The 20,997-nt window shown below is 37.8% G+C and overlaps 2 protein-coding genes across 6 annotated transcripts in view; one reads left to right on the top strand and one right to left on the bottom strand.

The window, feature by feature from the left end:
- The window catches only part of smarcc1a (SWI/SNF related, matrix associated, actin dependent regulator of chromatin, subfamily c, member 1a), a 29,858-nt gene extending 19,202 nt beyond the window's left edge, over positions 1-10,656 (bottom strand). For 2 of the 5 annotated variants that reach the window (XM_041987041.1, XM_041987042.1), the window contains exons 1-15: positions 10,405-10,656; positions 8,789-8,908; positions 8,603-8,688; positions 8,101-8,182; positions 7,839-7,931; positions 7,675-7,744; positions 7,302-7,371; positions 7,039-7,114; positions 6,202-6,327; positions 5,219-5,337; positions 4,871-5,004; positions 3,442-3,501; positions 3,292-3,329; positions 1,658-1,779; positions 1,381-1,452 (exon numbers count right to left, since the gene is read on the bottom strand). In XM_041987041.1, the coding sequence (XP_041842975.1) occupies positions 1,381-1,452; positions 1,658-1,779; positions 3,292-3,329; positions 3,442-3,501; positions 4,871-5,004; positions 5,219-5,337; positions 6,202-6,327; positions 7,039-7,114; positions 7,302-7,371; positions 7,675-7,744; positions 7,839-7,931; positions 8,101-8,182; positions 8,603-8,688; positions 8,789-8,908; positions 10,405-10,590 (1,454 nt within the window). In that variant the 5' untranslated portion in view covers positions 10,591-10,656. The remainder of the gene's footprint in view (positions 1-1,380; positions 1,453-1,657; positions 1,780-3,291; positions 3,330-3,441; positions 3,502-4,870; positions 5,005-5,218; positions 5,338-6,201; positions 6,328-7,038; positions 7,115-7,301; positions 7,372-7,674; positions 7,745-7,838; positions 7,932-8,100; positions 8,183-8,602; positions 8,689-8,788; positions 8,909-10,404) is intronic. The other 3 variants (XM_041987043.1, XM_041987045.1, XM_041987044.1) reach the window with 2 other exon arrangements.
- Positions 10,657-11,436: 780 nt separating this feature from the next.
- Positions 11,437-15,391, top strand: si:ch211-215k15.4. Its single transcript, XM_041987062.1, has 7 exons — positions 11,437-12,251; positions 12,397-12,474; positions 12,724-13,009; positions 13,597-13,751; positions 14,108-14,393; positions 14,555-14,724; positions 14,829-15,391. The coding sequence occupies exons 1-6, from the start codon at positions 12,203-12,205 to the stop codon at positions 14,703-14,705; spliced, it is 1,005 nt and encodes a 334-aa protein (XP_041842996.1). The 5' UTR covers positions 11,437-12,202; the 3' UTR covers positions 14,706-14,724; positions 14,829-15,391.
- The last annotated feature ends 5,606 nt before the right edge of the window (positions 15,392-20,997 follow it).

Here is a 20,997-nt window from a genome sequence, read left to right as displayed (position 1 = left end):
CTCTGTAATGAGAAGGGGTGTGGTCTAATGACATCAACACCCTATATCAGGTGTGCATAATTATTAGGCAACTTCCATTCCTTTGGCAAAATTGGTCAGAAGAGAGATTTGACAGACTCTGAAAAGTCAAAAATAGTGAGATGTCTTGCAGAGGGATGCAGCACTCTTAAAATTGCCAAGCTTTGAGGCGTGATCATCGAACAATCAAGCGTTTCATTCAAAATAGTCAACAGGGTCGCAAGAAGCGTGTTGAAATAACAAAGCGCAAAATAACTGCCCATGAACTGAGGAAAATCAAGCGTGAAGCTGCCAAGATGCCATTGGCCACCAGTTTTGCCATATTTCAGAGCTGCAACATCACTGGAGTGCCAAGAAGCACAAGGTGTGCAATACTCAGGGACATGGCCAAGGTAAGGAAGGCTGAAAAACGACCACCACAGAACAAGACACACAAGATAAAACGTCAAGACTGGGCCAAGAAATATCATAAGACTGATTTTTCTAAGGTTTTATGGACTGATGAAATGAGAGTGAGTCTTGATGGGCCAGATGGATGGGCCCGTGGCTGGATCAGTACAGGACAGAGAGCTCCACTCCGACGCCAGCACGGTGGAGGTGGGATACTGGTATCATCAAGCTTGAGCTTGTGGGACCTTTTCGGGTTGAGGATGGAGTCAAGCTCAACTCCCAGTCCTACTGCCAGTTTCTGGAAGACACCTTCTTCAATCAGTGGTACAGGAAGATGTCAGCATCGTTCAAGAAAAACATGATTTTCATGCAGGACAATGCTCCATCACACGCATCCAAGTACTCCACTGCGTGGCGTGAACAGATCAAGACACTGACCGAATCTATGGATGGCAGGCTTTTGAGTGTCCTCGCAAAGAAAGGTGGTTATATTGGTCACTTATTTGTTTTTGAATGCCAGAAATGTATATTTGTAAATTTTGAGTTGTTATACTGGTTTCCCTGGTGAAAATAAATAAGTGAAATGGGTATATATTTGGTTTTTGTTAAGTTGCCTAATAATTATGCACAGTAATAGTCACCTGCACACACAGATATCCTCCTAAAATACTAAAACTAAAAAGAGCCCCACTCCAACTTCCAAAAATATTCAGTTTTGATATTTATGAGTCTTTTGTGTTCATTGCGAACATAGTTGTTGTTCTATAATAAAATTAATCCTCAAAAATACAACTTGCCTAATAATTCTGCACAGCCTGTATATTGCGTCTGATAAAGTCTCGATATATTTGAAAATCTCGATATATTGCCCAGCCCAAGGCAGGAGTTGTATGAGTTTTGAGTCTGTGGCAACACATCATAGAAAAATTACTTATGACCGTGTGGCTGGTGCATGTGTGCAAACAAACTCACATTTCTGGAGTTTTGGACTTGTTCTTTCCATTGAAGAACTCAGGCAAGGCTCGCCTCTCGATCTCGTGAATGCTTAAAAGAGGGGAAAAAAAAAAAAAAAAAGATTATATAAGCCACGAATTCTGCTCTTCAAATGAATAATTTACACAGTCTGTTATGAACTCAACACAAGGTGACGAGCCACAAATTTCTATGATAACAGAAGAAAAACAAAAGATCTATATATGAAAATTGATTTCAGTGAGGAGAACACATCTTTCACTCTATCACTACATACCAGTTATAGTCGAACCAAGCAGAATAGCTGGGGATGATGATGTGGTGCGTCTGTTCAGTCACGTTGTCCTCACTAGCGTCCATCAGTCGGTGGACATCTCCTTTGCTCTGTTCTTCATCATCCTGCACACAAACAAATAAAGTTGGACAGATGTGAGACACCAAGCACTAGATAAGAAATTCAAAATGGTTAATGGGCTGTCAGCTCTGCCCATTTTACATGAACCCACACATTACTAGTCAGAACACCTGGGTTGACCAGCATCATTGTATCGTTTAGTGAGACCTCCCTGGTCAGTTGGTTAGTTACACCAGACTGCCTTAATATACCTGACTTTAAGGCAAAACAGTACAGGCGAATAGGGTAAAATTTATAACTAAAAGCTATCAGCTTGAAACTTTCCTTGTTTAGTTCTCACATTAAGACTATTACTTTTTGTTTTGCAAGCTTTTTAAAATGTGATGTTTAAAATGTGCAAATTGGGTATTATATAGCCATAAATGTGCTCATTTGCATTTTAGGGAAGGGGAGGGAGTGTGTATACAGTTATTCTGAAGTGACCTACTTCAAAAACACTTCAGAAGCAAACTGCTATAAAACTATGATTTTGTGAATTGATCTCCACTGAGTTCTATCTCTGCTCATTTGGGGCAAATTAATTTGCTTATAATTTTATTCTTACAGCGTATGAAACAAGGCTGTGCTGCACACTCATCAGCTGTCACCATGCTATGCTTTTTATTGATAGCTCATGCTGATCAACTTGCAGATATTTCATCAGTAAATCTGTGTTTGTCATCTACAGATAAACGTTACCGTTGTCTTCTCTGAGAAAATTTTAGATGCGTTTCTTTCAGCATTTTGACTTTTTCCCACGAAAAGCCAAAGAGCAAACCAACAGAGCGTGTCACGTGACCACTATGATTCAATGACATTGTCCAAAAGTGTGATGAGAGTTTGTGTTTGGCATAAAACCCTCCCATCTACCATCAGGTTTAGTTGCTAACTCTGGGGGAAATGTCAAGTTTGGATGAGAGCACACCGTTCAGCAGAGCCAGCGCTTTCAAACGAAATAAAACATGACAGGGTAGGGAGGGGAAAACCAGCGTTGTGCTTTGTGTTAAAAGGCAAACTTTAGGTGGCTATTGAAGAGATTTGAGAGTACGAGCAGACAAAGTTTAAATAAATAAATACCTAAATCGTTTGTTTTCTTTTCCGTAATCTGAAAGAAGACATACTAAGGAATAAAATAACCCAGAAATCTTAAAATTTACCATGTGAGAAAAAAAACTGGGTTTTTGCCTGCCATGTCGCCTTAAAGGCATCTTCAATCTGTTGAACCTGCTTCGTCCCTGCAATTTTTGAGCTAAACACGTCAAAAAACAGTAATACCAACTGTCCCTTAGACTTCAATAAAAATTGAAAACAGGAGTTTTTTAAATCAATGTCCACCAGTGAGACAAATGTCACATTAATCTGTGCAGGAAAGCCATGCCGTTATCACAGTGGCAGAACTGTCTCAATTATCCCTTAAGAGAAGCCATTTGAAAATAATTGAGTGAAATTTTAGTGTGAGTCAGAAGAATCACTCAGCAATGTTTGATTTGATGACAGCCTAAGATCAGTTATCTTACCTTTCCACCAGACAGCACAGAGTCATCTTCCATGTCATCTGAAATAAATAAAACCAGTATTTAGCTTAAAGTAAATGGCTAATACATCTGAATATCCATCAGTTCATTCACATTATAACTAAGCACATAAATCTATTTAAAGATACAAACCCAAATCTGCCATATTCCCTCCTTTGATCGGAGTATTCTCACTGTCTTTCTTTGAATTTGCTGTGCATGAGGCAAAAGAACGAGAAGATGAACCAAATTAAATAGTAAAGGGGAGAAAAACAAACCAGTGACAGTATAATTCATCTGAGGGCATGCAGGCATTAACCGACACAGGTTTGCAAAAGAGGACACTAAAATAGAACGAGTTTGTGTGTGTGTGAGCTGGAGAGAAAGGACTTTTTTCCTTTCACTAAAGTGGGACATCACAAATGGGACTTGGTCCAAAAAGAGTATTTTTAGTTCAGATTGTGTGTTTGGTTTAAAGGGAATCTTAATCATACAGTTCAAGGGAGGAAAAAATTCCTTAGTCTGTGGGACCTGAGAGGGTTTTCCTGATGCTGAGTGGTTCTTTTTATTGTGTTGCAGTGTACAATACTTGTACAGGTAGTCCCATACACCACACCACAACTTTTTTTTCAAAGGGGAATACAAAATAAAGAATAGGACAGAATTAGATTATGAAAAGGGGAAAGTTTTTATGTAAATGTTTGTAGGCCTGAATTCAGAGCCCTAACCACACAATGCAATGTGAAAATTGGGCTTGAAGATGAAATTTAAAGACAGTAATATTTTACTTAATTCTCACCACACTCCCGAATAGAGAGAAGAAAAGAGCATGTTTAGATTTAGATTGGATGTTATGTTGACTTAGACTGGCTGATTAAAAACCTTGTGGATCAAAACTTGGCAAATACCAAAATCTGTTGGACTTTGCAGTGATGCTAAATTGTAATAATAATAGGTTAATTCAACTCAGGTCACAGTAACAATTCAAAGAAGACCTCTTAAGCAGCTTCTCCACATGCACAGGTGTACTTAAATGCTCTTGAGATCTTCCAAAGCAGCAGAATTTGAGAACATTTGCTCTGGACTTTTTCTTATCCATGTTCCACACAGGCACTGGAAAAAAATCTCCAAACCATCAGCAGGTGAAGTATGAATGTGTCAAACATTTTCAGAGCATCTGACTCTTCTCCACTCTCCCACTATTGCGGATGAGTACAAATATATACAGAACTTAATTAAAAAAAAGGAACTTTACCATCTATTAAAGTGTTTTAAAAAACAAAAAAGATCTCATTGTGAATCTTTTGTGCGAATATTAACTTGTCGTGATTTCTTTTATATTGGAAAAACAGCCTTTAAGTGTGGGTATAATGTCTTCTATAGTTTTCCAGATTTTAGCATCACTATTATATATATATGACTGATGTTTAAACAAACCGAGTAATTTAACACGTTCATCATTAGTTGTATAACAATTTTTTTGACATTTTAAACTAAACTGACCCTCCAAACTCATTATTCATAGTGATTATGTTAAATTAAAAAGGTACCATTCTGTTTTATTGTGTCCTTCAACACATACCATTTTTGGACATGCTGCCCTCCTCCATGCTGGCACCAGCCGAGGAGTCGTCCAAGTCCTTTGTCATGTCCTCCTCTGTGTCTTCTTCCTCTCCTCCTCTGTGCCCCCGTCGCTTCCAGTATGGCCCTGGGTTCCTAAGATAAGTAAATTCTGTTAAAATCAACTAGAAACACTTCACAATTTAGATTTTTTTTTTTTTTTTTTTTGGGGGGGAAAAAAAGAAGCAATTACTGACTTTGTTTTGCCGTTTCTAAATTTAGGTCTGACACAGGAACTAATACCTTAAAGTTTACATGAATGTGAAGATTGTTTGCACACTTTCGGGTTAAATCAAGATGGCCTTCTTACCCCTTCTTTCCTCCTTTCTTGCGGGATTCGGCAGGAGTGCTGGGTGGCGAGGGCGAGCGTCTCCTCTTCTTGCTAGCAGAGTTGGCCTTGCGCTCCTTGCGATCAGGTGTACGGGAAGACTGATCAGACAAACCCCGTGCAGCGCAGGGAGCGAGGATGGAGGATGAGAGAAAGAGCCGCAGAATGAGAGGATGGAACGGTCGCACACAGGAGGGAGGGGAAGCGGTGGGAGAAGGACGGCAGGGAAGGGGGAGGATGCCTTGGTGGGTGGTGGAGGAGACAACCAGGGTTCACTGTCCTTTCTCAGTAAAGCTTGATCACTTCCATGATTAATGCAAAACTAGTGTGATAGTAAATTTTTGGTTGCCATTTTGTTTTTGTTTCATCCTTATTAAATTTATAGTCTCTTCAGTTAAGTTAATGTTGCTGAAAAGCGGGAGCATATTTCCAGTTGGCATCAGTGACCAAGACCAAGATGTTTTGATTGTTCTGAAAAAATTTAGTGTTTTCCCCATCATGTTAATTATGTGGCAGCCTGTGAAATCTGTCATGTGGGGTGAAATTGTTTTTTTTACTGCAGTTTACCAGCCCCTTTCCTGATTTCTAAATCCATGAAATAGATAAAACAAGCATTGACATGAACAGGAACCCTGAAATCCAGCAGGAGACAAAGTGTGAGGAAAGGTCTGAAAAAGGATGAGCAACAAACTGAAGCCAAGTATGGAAGGAGGACCACAAAGCACTATACAAAAAGGAAAGCCATGCAGTCTTGCAGCAATAACATCCTCTCATACATAGGCATCTCAAGCAAGTTTCAGATTTAGATCTTTGATAGATATTTGAAGATTAATTTTTCCTCTAGTGCTCAGATAAGTTATTTATTAAGCTGGACGCAATCAGGTGAGTTACTGACAACAACTTCAGTTTAAGGTTTATTAATGAACTAAAGTTAAATATCAAACACATGCAGCACAAACACCTACCTCTTCCTCTTTGGGGAAGATCCTATGTCGAAAGTTGACTGGCTTCTTGTTCTCGTCCACCTCATAGTCCTCCTCATTCATCCATTCATTAAAGGCACCTGTGTCCAAAACCCACTTTGCATGCACCTGATCAGGAAATGAATGGAGACATGAGATATGTCTTGTCATTCATTCTAATAGTAGTTTCATAGTTTATTGAACAATCATCAAAATGGCTTATGTCATGAATTTACACTAATGCTCTGATCTCCCTTTGTTTCTAATTGAATAGGTCTCAGCTCTACCCACTGAAACCTGAGATACAGACTATTTTTTTTACAGTGGCAAGAAGGGCAAAATATTAAGAACTGTTTAATTTTAACAACTATTACACTTAAAACTCCATTTTAAAAACAATTCATTAGGAACTGTCCATCAGGCAAGCAATTATGTCACAGTGACATGCTGATAATAGATATGGAGAGTACAAAAAATAACAACCTCAATAATACTAATACAAAATAATAAAAAGGTGAAAAAGGAGAGGTTAGACCAAAGATAAAACTTTTACCATTAAGGACATATAATGTGAGAAAAGCACACAAACAAAGTGAGAAACTTCAGTCACTGGTAAGATAAATGTAAATATAAAGCCACCTCTTGCTACACAACCAGTCAGATTCTGATAAAACTCATCAGTTTAGTTTGTAGTCTAAACAGCCTCATTTGATAAATGTGCTGTATCTTCTGTATTCACATTGGCATGTGACCTTTCCGTACGAAGAATAAGTTATTTTGTTTTTCAAAACATGTTAAGTTCAAGATCTAACAAGGGAATAGTTGCTAATCAACACTCACCTTCCAGGGTTTCTCTGTGCTTGGAGGGTCTTCCACATCTGCATCCACCTCACTGGCTGATACCCAGGTGTCATAGCTAGCGGGACAAACACAACCACAGGTCATCGATCAGTGAAATGATAAGCTGTGTTTCTATGCTTACTTTATCATATCAAATAGTCTGAGTTGATTTGAATACAATCATAAAAGATCAAACTATGTATTTCAAACTGTTAAAATGACGAAGCATGAATACATTCCTCTCTATGTTCCCTCCTGCTCACCTGTCTGGGTAAAGGCCCCAGTGGACGAGCACCTGCTTGTCTTTCCTCAGAACAGGACGCAGCCATTCCTCTGAAAGAGAAAAAAACACAAAACCCAACAATGACAAAAAAGTTCACATGTTCTATAACCAACAGTAAATTTACTAAGTTGTGCTTTATTTATTTATTTTTTTCTTTTTTACCATTTTATGCTCTTTGTTATGACTTAAAGGTGAATTTTGATGCGTTTCTAAACAAATCATTTTTTTGCACTACAAGTTAGTTTCAGGTTGTTAGGCTGGCTAATGTGAACAAAGGAAAATAAAGAACTGAACTACCTATAAATGCTTTGCGAGTAATAGCTTAGTCTTAGTTGCAAACAATTCCAACCAACCTTCTTCTTGCTGAGTCAGAGATGGGTAAATGTGATGGGTTGCCTTTGACTTATCCTCAGTGATGGATCCCTGGAGAGGATACAAGTAAAACGAGAATAAACACCTAAAGACACAGATACAGACTGACACAACCTTTTCATGTCCTTGCTTATTGTAAGCTCACCTGGTGTCTTTTGATGATATCTTTGAGCTTACTGGCCTGTTTCTGCTCTATGTCCGGCGACAAGAAAACAATGGGCCGAGTCAAACAGTTGTTCTACAAGTTAAAAAACAAACAAACATCAGAATCAGACACAACATTACCAAAACAAACACTTTAAATGCACAAGCAGGACTGTTACAAATATATATATAAAAAAATAATGAAACAATAATACATGCAAAGCATCTACAGTTAGTCTGTGTTTAGATGCATTGCCTCATACCTGGACCAAGTTCTTCTCTACATTTAAGAACATTTCCACATTCCTGTCCATCCGGGAAGGATTCTGCAGGTCAAATCTTCGCCTGTAAGTGTTTCACAGACAGCACAATTAAAAATATGAGATATGACTATAACAACTTGTGTAATTCTAAATATGTTTTATATTTATTCAGATCAAAATTATGTGCATTAAAAGAAAAATATCAAACTACACTTATTCCAGTGTTTATCTTGCGATACAAAAAGAAGTCAGTTGGTTGAGCTCTATCATTAATACAACAGTCAATGAATGCAATTTGTACTTTAAAGGCTTATTTGCCCCAATAACCATCAGCTAAAAATACAAAACTTTTACAACTATCCCGTAAAGAGTAAAAATAAACAAATAAGAAACACACTCCATTTTCCTTCACTGACTAATTCTTAAAGAAGAGTCACAAGCAAGTAGCCCACTTTGTCCACCGGCTCTGTTGACTAAAATTAACCAAAAAAAATCAACTCACCAGCCCTGCTCACTCTTGAACTTGTAAGCCGACCCCAAGATGTGACAGAGAGCACCTCCTGCCTTGAAATCCAGGAAACACTTGGCCTGAAGAGGTAAAAAGAACAATTACAATGTCATGTCTTGGGACTGATGATACAACTATGATAGTAGTTTAAGATTCTAGGAGTTACACGCATGTGCTTACAGGCAGCTTGGTAAGAGCTGGATTGTTGACCCTGCGTCCAAACGCATCTTCCTGGAACTGCAGGAGCTGGACCACAAGGCCTGCCAAGGACTTACTAGATGGGGAGTCATTCTGGACGTACTGGGACCAGAGAGAGAGTGAGAAAGCATTCATTAGCACAGATCAGTGATGCAAATGAACACAAACAAGTGAAGCTGCACATCTTAACTGCACAATATCACATTTCTGACGTCAACAATTAGGAACAATTCTCAGATTTTCAAATGATCTTGCTGTTATTTTAACACATTTGACAGCAAAAGCAGATGAATTAACAATAATTCAGCTTGAAAAGTGTTTATTAGTTCATGTACTACCTCATGAAAAGAGAAATGTATGTCAATCTAAACAGAATCTCATATGTGTCAAAGTAAGAACAACAACATGATTTGTGCAACAATTAAGACATTCAAATGATCATGATTCAAGAACAATTAAGCTTGATCACGTCTTCTTTGTGATCATAACTGGATTTTCACTTGCACTCAAGGACAGGTCACTATGTCAGGCAAAACTGGATTTTGCTAAAGATTTTAGACTTGTGTCAATGGATGCTACAGGAGGATGATTTGTTGTTTCAGCAGACCTATCCAAAAATATGGTCCTTGTTATTTCTTTACGACCTAAAGAATGACTGCTCAGTCAGTGTATGTTGTGAGTTGCAAGATGTAAAAATGCTAATTAAAACACACATAGCATAGGAAATAATAAAACACTTACTTTACAAATAAAGCTGGAGTAGTTGTAACAAAGACTACGCCAATGTGCTATACTGTTTAAACTTACACTGAATATAGACAACTTTGAATGTCAAGCCCCCCCCCCCCCCCCCCCCCCCCTCTTTTTAATGCAAGCAAACAATTCGTGTTGTTTTACATGTCAATTTTTTTTCCTTCTTTTTTTATCCAAGGAAACAATTCGCGTCGGTGTTTCGCCTGAGAGAGAAACAGTCTTTGTTTAGCTAACTTAGTGGGCGAGTACAGCTGGAGCCTACGCTGTCAGACATGCTACTAGGTTGACAAAACTCAATACAGATCACTACTCTACACTGAATGTAACTGTACCTACAGAAAGCACACACTGATATGGTTACTGGTTTCTAACAGTTAATAAAGAGGCTGGCTGAGTTCTGTCGGGTGTCCCGTGACTTTTCCGTTTGCTTTCTGGGCCTGGTATTGTACGAACTTTAATTATGATTAATCTTTTGATAAAGCAAAGTTACGCGTGTTAATTTTATTACTGCGGTGGCTGCACTGTGCATCTGCCGCTATTTTGTAAACAGCTATCCCACCAAGTGTGGTGTTGTTAGCTACCCTAAGTACTGTTAGCGAGGTAACCATGAGCTGACTAATTGGTAAACAGCTTTATTTAAGTAAAGTTAGAGCCATTCGAAATTGTGAAATGTTTTACACGGACATATCCTACTGTTAATTCATACATAAAAGAGTAAGTAACTTCCTAGTAAAAACCTAATCTCTAGGTAGCTCTGTGCGGCTAAAGCTAACTGAGATAGCAGAGCTCCATTGTGCTAGAGAGACGCGGGCCTTTTATACAAATCAATGGAGCAGCTAGCTCACCTTCTTATAGTGCTTTCCGATCCACAGTCGCACCGTTTCCAACTGGGATATGGTTTCTGAACTTTCCCAGAATTTCGTAGAAGGACCACCATCTTTCTTACGTCCCACCACGTTTCCGCCGCCGACGAGGCCAGTAGCTGGACCGCCTGAACCCGTTCCGCCTGCCGTTGTCGCCGCCGTCGCCATTGTGTGTTTAGTTCGCAACGCTGTCTTTCTCCACCACGGCGTCCCTCACCGTGCAAGTTTTCGAATGATTTTGCGCAGACGCAAACGTGTTGATACATCTCAGATCTCGCGAGATTTAATGTCAGGCACTCATGGGAAAAAGTAGGCAGCGTTTTTATTTATTTATTTATTTATTTATTTATTAAGTCTTTCCATCTTCCCTCATTCATGTTTCGACAGTTACTTTTATTAACAGGGCACTTTTGCTTTCATTAGGCATTTAAAACATGTAATATTTTACTATTTGTTTACTTCAGCTTTGTTATTTTATTTTGTTAGATTTTTTTAAAAACATTTAGCATTTTACCCTTTCAATTAAGGGTTGTTAAAATGTTCTTTTTGACATCAAGTAACAAATACATTGAGTTTCGTAAACACAGCCAATGAAAGTCTACTTCTGCCAATTCAGTACAACCTGCAGTGGCCCATGGAAAAAAATGTATATATTCATGCCTACATGCAGTTTTGTTTATTTTTAAACCCAACTATATTATTTAATTAAAAATACACAAACAGTCTGAATAACACAATATTACTATTAATTCTCCTAGTATTGAATTCTCTTTCATTTGGTCATTATGTATCTGAACAACAATACATACATACAACAATACATACAACAGCTCCGTCTTTAGTCACAAGTTCAGTCACAGGAGGACTTTGTGGTATTGAGCCAGAAGATGGAACACATAAATTAATTTGGACTGAATACAACACCAAAACCTGCACAACAATAGCTAAATAGCAATAGAGTTGTGCAATTACCACTGCTGTTGAGAGGGAGGCAGGTCACATAATCCCAAAAGCCTGTAGGAAATAGCAACTTTACAAAAAATAAAGCTACAAAGGATATAAGAAAAGATAATAATGTCAGAATTAAAACTTTGATACACCTATTTGCATGTCATGTTACTGTCATTATCTCAGGTTACCAATTCATGTTAGGTGTCAGTGATTGGTGCAGTACTAAAAGCTACTAGTTATAAGCAACAAGCTTTTAGTCATTATAGTGTGGAGTGAGCTGAGTTTCATCAGTTTGAATCTTTGCTGATACAACATGTTCCTGCATCCTGTAAAAACATCCATATTCGAGATTGCCATGCACAATGCACTGAAAGGTAAACAAACACATCAACCCAGCCCTTAATTTAAAATTGAATCTTGATAACAACATAATAAACAGTGCAGCTGATTAAGGTGAAAATAATACTGCACAGATGTATTATATCAAATCTTACATGAAAAAGAAAACAATCATTACTGCTTCAGTTAATTTTTTTATTGTAGTATTTTTGAAAAAGCTAAAGTCAAGATCATCTAGTATGTTTCACATCCTCTCTTGTGTTGTTTTTAGTTTTAGTAGTGCTGATTTGTGTTGACAATTTTATAAATGTATGCTTTTATAGGTCATAGATAATGTAGCTATGAAGTCTTGACTCTTTAATCTACAATTTAAAGAAAGTAATACAGTAAATCATAAAAGCCTATCAATCCCTAACCTGCTTGATTACCAGAATGAGGCTTATCAACAATAAAAACAGAACATGTATCATGATAAGAAGCCCTGATAAATATGCATCATGAACAACAGCTCTTCATTGTACATCATTTTTCAAGTCAAGGTATGTGCTTTTCTTTAAATGGTGGAAAATAGTTCCTTTAAAAAACAGATCTGAAAGGTTTTCTGTTGTTTCTGTGTTAGTGTTGTGCACCTGTAGTGGTGTCTTTTTGTTTTCTTTGACTTTTGAGGCTGTTGACTCTATGCAGTGTGGCCCGGCACAATGAAGTCCATCTCAGTTCTGATATTGCTGCTTCTTTTGGGAATAGCCTTGGCTCACGAATATCGTAAGCATGATCTTATTTTATCTGCCAATTATTTGGATTAAAACATGAACGGAAATATGTCTTGAAAAATGCTAGACAGGGGAAGTATCCTGACATTGCTGTATGTTCAACGGTATACAAAACTGTCATCACTCATTTACTCTGAGTATTTACTCCTCTGGCCCAAGAGTTTAATGTATTTCTTTACAAATTTGACAATTTACAAACACTTCACATTGTTTGAAATATTTTCAAACTTCTCATCCACAGGTAATGTGGCCTTGTTTGGGAAAGCAACCCAGTCATACCGAGCAAATAATTTGTATGCAGATGCCTACAATGCTATAGATGGAAACCATGAGTCTAATTACTATGGCGGATCATGTACTCATACTGTAACTCAGACCGACCCCTGGTGGAGAGTGGACCTACTGGAGTCATACATCATCACCTCCATCAAAATCACTAACAGGAAAGACTGCTGTCCAGAAAGAATTAATGGAGCAGAGATTCATGTTGGTAACTCTTTACAAGAGAGTGGTACCGAAAACCAAGTGTAAGTGAACATCACTTTTTAAAAACCTCTGAATGGGCACAAAGGTTGATAGAATTCACTCTCATATAATATTTATTCTATTCACACATTTTTAAACATTTTATTTACACCAGAAAAGTTGTGTGCACAGGGAAAGGAGACCCACAAACTTGCCATAAAGCAGATGACAGCAAGTCAAGGACTTTATCTAAAGAAATAAAGTCTAACAGGAAGGCTGACATAGAAATAGTAGGATGTAGCAATAAGATATCCAGCATTTTAGAATGACTCTGATACTTTTTTGGTTAAGCCTGAACACCCATTTATAGCTTCCCTTGGTTAATTTTGCCCCAGTTCAAAGGTCCATTAAAATGTGTGGTGAAAAAGAAATTTCCTCCACATGCTGTCACAGCTTCCCTGCATCTTCTGTTTGTAGACAGCAGTGTTGCTAGAAAAAACAGTGCTAAACTACATCCAGTGCAGTATTATTCCAATGTATTACAATAATGTAGCATAAACAGTAACATAATGACAGAAGTTTTAGTTAAAAGAGTTTTAGGTGCTAATATTATAAAGTAGATTAATATGTTCTTTTCTCTCTGTTTTAGGGTAGCTGTCATTTCTCATATCCCAGCAGGCAGGACTTTAAAAATAACTTTGAACAGACTTGTTGAGGGTCGTTACGTGACTGTTTTTATACCTGGTCCACGAAAGATACTTACACTCTGTGAAGTGGAAGTCTATGGTTACCGTGCACCAACTGGTGAGACCTGCATGCATTAACCACTTTATTTTCTACCCAGTCAGAGCCACACTAAAAACCTAAACGCAATGGCAACTCTTTGTTGCTGATGGATCTGGCATCCTGCAAAGTGCTTTTTATCACAGCTAATTGTGTCTAACTTGAAGTGTAGTGAGACCTGCTGCATGGGTGAGCTGGTTTAACTTGATAACATCTTAAAATAATTTATTCTGTAAGAGCCATCTGTTGCATCCAGTAGAACAGGCAACAATGTGCAAATAGCAGTTAGCTTCAAGATGTGGAACTATCAGGGGTTGAATTCTTCGGGTATTATCAAAGAAAACTATGTATCAGGATTGACATGTGTTGTTGTGCAGGAGAGAACCTGGCAGTTTATGGTAAAGCTTCACAATCGTCAGTTCATTCTGGAGGGATTGCATACAATGCTATAGATGGGAATCGTGCCAGCTTCTGGAGCCAGGGTTCTTCCAGTTTCACAAATGCAGACTTCATCCCCTGGTGGCGGCTGGACCTGGGCAGAACCCATAAAGTGTTTTCTGTTAACATAACCAACTTGTCAGATATAGATTACGAGCATTTAATCAACGGAGCTGAGATAAGAATTGGAGATTCTTTGGAAAACAATGGCAACGACAATCCAAGGTACTTTATTGTCCACTAATTAAAATGATCTAACTAAAAGCTGGTGATTTTTGAATAACTTCACTTCTACGTATTTTAAGTTTATAAATTCTAATAAGGCAAGTTTGGTACGAAATGTACAGCAAATAATTAAATTGTATTGCTGCATCTTCTTCATGCAGGTGTGCTTTGATCTCCAGTATCCCTGCGGGTTATACTCAAAACTTCCAGTGTAACGGGATGGATGGTCAATACATCAACATAGTAATTCCTGGACTAACTCAGCAGCTGTGCCTCAGTGAGGTGGAAGTGTACGGCTCCAGACTAGATTAGGTCTGAGAATTCTGTAGTTGAAAAACGATTACATTTTTATTAAAATATGTTTAACATATTTTGAGGCGCTTGTACTCTGGTCAACTTTAGTTATTAGATTTTCAGAAATAGAAAAAGTGCTTTTATTTATGGGAAGTTAAAGAAGCATGAATACATTTCTTACCACTAGAGTGCAGAAAAAACTTAAAAACCAACTTAAACGAATCAAAGACCAAATATTACATCCTGATCCAACATTCACAATGTAGTTGGACTATAAAACATTTTTGAAAAAAGGAAAAAAGATTTAGAATTTGAATGACTTTTTAGTAAATATGTGTTGCTGTTCTTTATCCTCAGTTGTATGTATTTGGCAGACAGCGTAACAAGAACATCTATCAGTACAATGATCTTATTAGATTTCATTCTAAACTACAATATATACTTAATTGAAACCATGGTCTTAATAATCAGTAATTAATCAGCTTTACTTTTGCACATTTCAGGCAAATATGCAGTCAAAGGGATCAAAATATAAACTATTAAAAAAAGCTTAAATGATTGTTTTTTTAAAATACCCTAATTTACTGAGATATAATTTAATCTCAAACAGAAATTGCTCTGACTATGGAGATGTTCTTCAAATGACAAAATGCTGCTTATAACACCCACCAGAAGAGCCTGGAAACAAAAAAATAAATAAATAAATAAAAAAATAATAATAAAAATGTGTAGAAATCACCAGATGTCTCATGTCTTCCTTTGAGTCGTGTATGTCTTTAATTTGACCAGTGCATCAGAAAAAATGGCCACATTAAGTTGAGTGTTATCAACAGGGCTCTGAAAACAGATGATATTGAACAATTGGTCATGTACAAATAAAAATAGCTCTAAAATTGATGCATAAAGTGCCCAACAGATAAACCCATAAAGTTAAGATACTAAATAAATAACTTCCAACAGATGTAAACAAGTTACAAATAAATCCTTAATCCATGCAAGCTTCATGTTTGTGGAATATAAAGTTAAAGCCAGTTAGTGTCAGTATAAAGTGAACTTAGTAATACTTCTAAAGCTCACCAATGAATGTAAAACTAATGAATGAAGAGCATTTGTGGTGGTTTGAGAGAGAGTTATGGGATGAAATGCTGTCCTAATAAATAATGGTTTATGGCAAGCTAAATATGCAAACTTGTCAAACCACACTAGTTTTGGGAAAGCTGTTTTTTAAAAGCATAAAAAAATCTAAACTTAACAGTTTGTGCACCTGGTGAGATCCATCATATATAATCCTCAGCTTCTACATATGCAGATGCAAACATCCTCCAAAGAAAGGAGGTGGCTGTTAGTTATTTTTAAGCAGATTTAATTGGGCTACTTTTTGCAACAGAGCAGTTACAATTATTGAAGATGTTTTTATGCTCTCCACCACACACCAGTAGAAGAAATCAGGAGAGCAACAGGATTAAGGTCACCTTGTTTCAACCTCCTCAGGAATTGAATAAATATCCTCACAGCGCCTCTAGACCAAGAGTTTAATGTATTTCTTCAAAAATCCACAGCTGGCCCTACAATAAGAGGTGGAGGAGGAATATGCTATTTTCTCCTGAAGTCTGCCTTCACCTTCTTTGTGTTTTCAACAATGATGCAAAGATTGTTAACATCACCCCAGTCCACAAATTTTTCCACCTTTTCCTAGACTTGTATAAGAGATTACTCCATCTTCAGCCATGCTGTAAACTTTACATCCTACTAAAAAGGCCAAAACATGATATACAGAAGTTGTTTGTTTCAATGACATCCCATCTGGTGGGATTTATCCCAATAGGACACTTAAGCAAGAGACACTTGATTCAAGCACTGCAGGCGCAGTTTGAAACTTAAACAATATGCGGACACTGGACAAGTTCCTGATGCATTAGTAAAAAGTCGTGGCTATGTCTTTAATATCTTGTTCCCCCATATAAATAATCCATGGCCACAATTTAGTTATATCAATCCTACACGTTAATTTGTGGCACAGCTTGTTATTGTTGCCACAGGATAATATGTTATAGTCACACATCAGTAACATCATAGCCATGAGTTCATTTTTTTTTCTAGCGTTGTCACAAGACAGGCTCTGTTTAATTAAGCTGTGAAATGCAGAACTAAATCCAGAAAGAACAGCCAACATGTGAAAACCTGGAATCCAGGTGAGTGAGAGAAGAATGGATCACAGTAGACAGACACAATTCTTTGTGTACTGGTGTGGGTCTACGACAATGTTAAACGTGTTCTCTATGTAGGCCAAAATGAGCTGTTTAAGTTACTTCATAACAAATGCAGTTAAGTCTACAACCCAATAGTCTTTCATGCTTTCACAGCTGAGTTTTTAGGCACAGAGACAGTCCTGGACTTTTTATTGTAAGACTGGTTTATTTGTAGCACATTTTATATAACAGACAACTTAAAGGGCTTTACAAAAAACATTACAGAGCATTCTGGGTTAGATGCAGCTGTATTAGTGATCTTTAAACAATCAGGAATCACAGTTTAGGACAGAGATGTTAAAAATGTCTCTCAGCATCTCAATGAGAGCCTGAGCACATTCTTTCCCTATCCTTTCTGGGATGTTGCCTGGGTCTGCTACTTCATACGAGTTGATCCTGATGTATTCTTCACATTAACCACAGGCACACTGAAGGCAGCTCACCTGGTAGGAGTGTAAGGGCATCAGACTGTTATTGTTCTCAAAGGCATTCAGCATCACTTCTAATGTTATCTGTGTTTTTTTTTTTGTTTTGTTTTTTCTTTCCAAGTAGTCCAGGGATCAGATAGCAATATGAACCTGTGGTTTTTGGGCATTGGTAGTTTTTGACCTTCTAACAGCCACTTCTGGTTGTCTCCTTGCTGCTCTCTGTGCTCTTGTATCTCTGGACTGGAAGGTGAAGTCCTCACCTCTCCATTCAGCCAGGATTTCTGGTTTGGATTGTAGATTACTTCCCTGGTGGTAGTGAAATAAATACATTTAAAATCCATAGACAGATGATGCCTTGTCTTCCAGGTCAACCTTGTCCCTTGATTTGTTTATCAAAGATTTACCAACTGATGCTATATGAAAAATAAGGAATGAAATATTACACTTCAAACCTGGAAACTGTGCAGTTTACTTTTTTGCTGTGAAAAAGAAAATCTACCACGCATCTTCTTCTTCAACAAAAACATGGACATGACCTGTTGCAGAAAATAAATGAACAAATATTTATTAAACCAAAACAAACAGTCTAACTGCATTAAGTGTACACGTGACTAGTTTGCTAACACAAGTGTGTTTCCGTGTGGAGAAAGTAGGGCAGAAAAACAGACAAGCAGACGAGTGCAGGGTTGCTCAACTATTTACATTCAAAGTTCGGTGCAGGTTCAGGATTTATCAAGAATAAGATAAGATAAACTTCCCCTGCATGATGAAATGTGGAGCTTTACTGTAAATAGATATTTGTTGCTTTATAACCCAGATATATTTGATCTGACTCAGTGACATCCAAATCTACTGGCTCATTGTAATAAAGATATTATTAAATCAGTAATTTACAGATCAAATCAAATGTTGAGATGCCTTTATCAGGATCAAAGCATGACAATACACAGACTGATCATCATGTCCTATTGTAGACATTATTCAACGTTATATCAGAGATTCTTAATGGAGCTTTATTAAAGGTATACAAGCCTTTTCAATGGAACCAAACCATGCATACCAAACAAATTAATGACATATTTAATTAATTATTTAATGCTGTACTTAAGAATTTCACAGTGGCACATTGTGTGGAGAGGAAAGGAAGAGGTGGAGCAGAGAAACTGAGATATAAGTAAAAATAAATGCTGCCAAATGTCTAAAGATGACTGACATGTTTGCCACCAGGGCCTTCATATCCAGTCATGATCTTGTAGCCACACACATGCACAGACTGACCCCTGGTGGAGACTGGACTCGGTAGAGTTTTATATTAGCAGCCCTGTCATCACCAACAGAAAAGAAAGGCGCTGGACACCTACTGTACATGTGGAAACAAGGTAAAAGACGTTAAAGGAACTTAAAGAAATTGAGAAGATTTATGGCTGTAAATGGCGTAAACGAGAAAACGGTTTTGATCTGTTTAAGTATTATTGTTTTTAATAAAAAATATTTTTTTATATGAAAACACCTCTCTGCCCCGTGGTATGTTAAGAATCTGTCTATAAGGTGGACGGGGTTGTGACTCACAACTTGTGAGGTCCCTCGGTGGTGCAGTTGGTTGCCTCCTCGGGCTTTGCACCACCCTCTCCGGTCTCATTACAAAATGGTATTTTTTGGATCAGAGTGCATCAAACTTCGTCCCACATTTCAGTGAACACTATAATAAACACTTGATCATGTTTGACACAAAGGGAGTAGACGAAGCAAAGTGATGTGATTGGATGTGTGAAATGACCACAATATTTAAAAGACTGGTTATTCTACTGGCTGAGGTTCTATTGCTCATGTCATTAAAACATCTGTCCAACAAAGAATTCGGGTAAGTATTTACTTTCTCATTCCTCTTCCTGCTTCTTTCATCACAGCTTATTTTAGGCTTAAAGTGTTCTTTCACCTAAATATACTGAAACTTCACTTAGAAAAGTATCGCTCTAGAAATGACCCCTATTTCAGATATAACTCTATTGTTAATCTGCTCAGAGCAGGAACAGCCAAAAGCTTTAAATAAAAGCTAAAAGTTTATTTTATAGCAAAGTTCTGTCATTTTTACGGCACAAGTTGTTTTTTTGTCTAGTGTTTTAATTATTCATTCATTCATTCATTCATTCATTCATTCATTATCTTGACCGCTTATTCCATTACGGGTCGCGGGTGAGCTGGAGCCTATCCCAGCATTTTAACAGGTGAGAGGCAGGTACACCATGGACAGGTCACCAGTCTGTCGCAGGGCCAACACACAGTGGTGTAGTCTACGTGATACGCAGGTATACGCCGTATACCCAGTAGAAAAGGTGACAAATTTCCGTATAACCACAAAAAAAATGCTCAAAGATGCGTATCAACATGTTTCGTGACATAACTTTCACTTTCCCGATCATAAATTAGCCACGAAGCCGGCCCGTTTAGACCATGAGGAATTCTGTCCAAAGTGACGTTGAGCCGCCGCAGAGAGAAAGCAGCTTGACCGTCTGTCCTGATCCTGACCTGCGGTCCTTAACAGCTGGTGGCTGGTTGCTAGACAACCGCGAATTAAAGAGTGGCGGATGAGAGGAAGAAGATGCAGCAGCAGCAGAAAAAGAAGGGGAATAAGATGTTTTGGGCGGTACGCGTAGTTAGTGGAGAGGGAACGCAGAGAAAAAACATGAAAAGAAAACAAAGTCAAATCACACTGTTTCAGTGTGTCAGTGAGCGTGTTGCTACTGGTGCTGTTTCCACTGTCGATTCGGGGGACACTGCAGTTACACATACGGGCGGGGAGGAGAGCCTGACCCTGTCGTCCAACCTGGGCCGCGTTTCAGAAAGCGGGTTGAGTTGGTCAACCCAGAGTTGCACTTTAAACTTAGTTTGTTTAACCTGCTTTCTGAAACGGGGCCCCGTTGAGTCTCTCTCTCTCTCTCTCTCTCTCTCTCTCTCTGTGTGTGTGTGTGTGTGGTCGGAGAAGAGACTTCGACCTGGCCGGTCTTGTGGAGTCTGGTAGGGGAATTTAAAAACAGGCATCTTTGGTTAGAGTGGAGAAATGGAAAGTTAGGTAAATGTTGGACATTTAAAGCTGGTAGAAACTATTTAAATGTACAAAGTTAACGCTATATTTGCATGTTATTATGGTTAAATAAAAATGAAGACAATTCATAGTCATCTTAAATGTCCATTAATAAGGACACTTTGTACACCATCAAATAAATAACTTTGCGTGTTACATAAGTGTCTATTCCAAGAGAGGAATGTTTGCCTCTATATTTTGTCATGAATTTTTATTTATTGAAGATTTGTCTTGTTCTCTCAGTGGCTGTTCATAAAGTGCAGCTGTTAATCAGTTCACATCAAACTTTATTTATTAAGCATTTTTCTTGCCAAAGGCAACACAAAGTGCTTTACACGATGATAAAAATGTATGCATATTAAAGTAAAACAAGCCTTCACACACTATATGACATAGCAAATTAAGAACACACCCATCATTGTCTCTCTCACAGTCACACAGACATCCACATATATGCACAAACAGAGCTGTCCCCCTTCCCTACATTATACACAAACAAGAACTCCACAGTTTCTGTTTATTAGTACAAAAGTAATAAAAGTAATAAACAT

The sequence above is a fragment of the Melanotaenia boesemani genome, chromosome 6 (genome assembly GCF_017639745.1).
Source record: "Melanotaenia boesemani isolate fMelBoe1 chromosome 6, fMelBoe1.pri, whole genome shotgun sequence".
NCBI lineage: Eukaryota > Metazoa > Chordata > Actinopteri > Atheriniformes > Melanotaeniidae > Melanotaenia > Melanotaenia boesemani.
The sequence above is the reverse complement of the archived record's forward strand: the minus strand, read 5'-3'. Positions and strand labels throughout refer to the sequence as shown.

What these genes read in the sequence shown, in the direction of transcription:
- si:ch211-215k15.4 (XM_041987062.1), top strand. Translation starts at nt 12,203, where the DNA reads ATGCATCATGAACAACAGCTCTTCATTGTACATCATTTTTCAAGTCAA. An exon ending in AGCCTTGGCTCACGAATATC is followed by an intron (nt 12,475 to 12,723) that starts GTAAGCATGATC and finishes TCTCATCCACAG; the next exon opens with GTAATGTGGCCTTGTTTGGG. An exon ending in AATGGCAACGACAATCCAAG is followed by an intron (nt 14,394 to 14,554) that starts GTACTTTATTGT and finishes TTCTTCATGCAG; the next exon opens with GTGTGCTTTGATCTCCAGTA.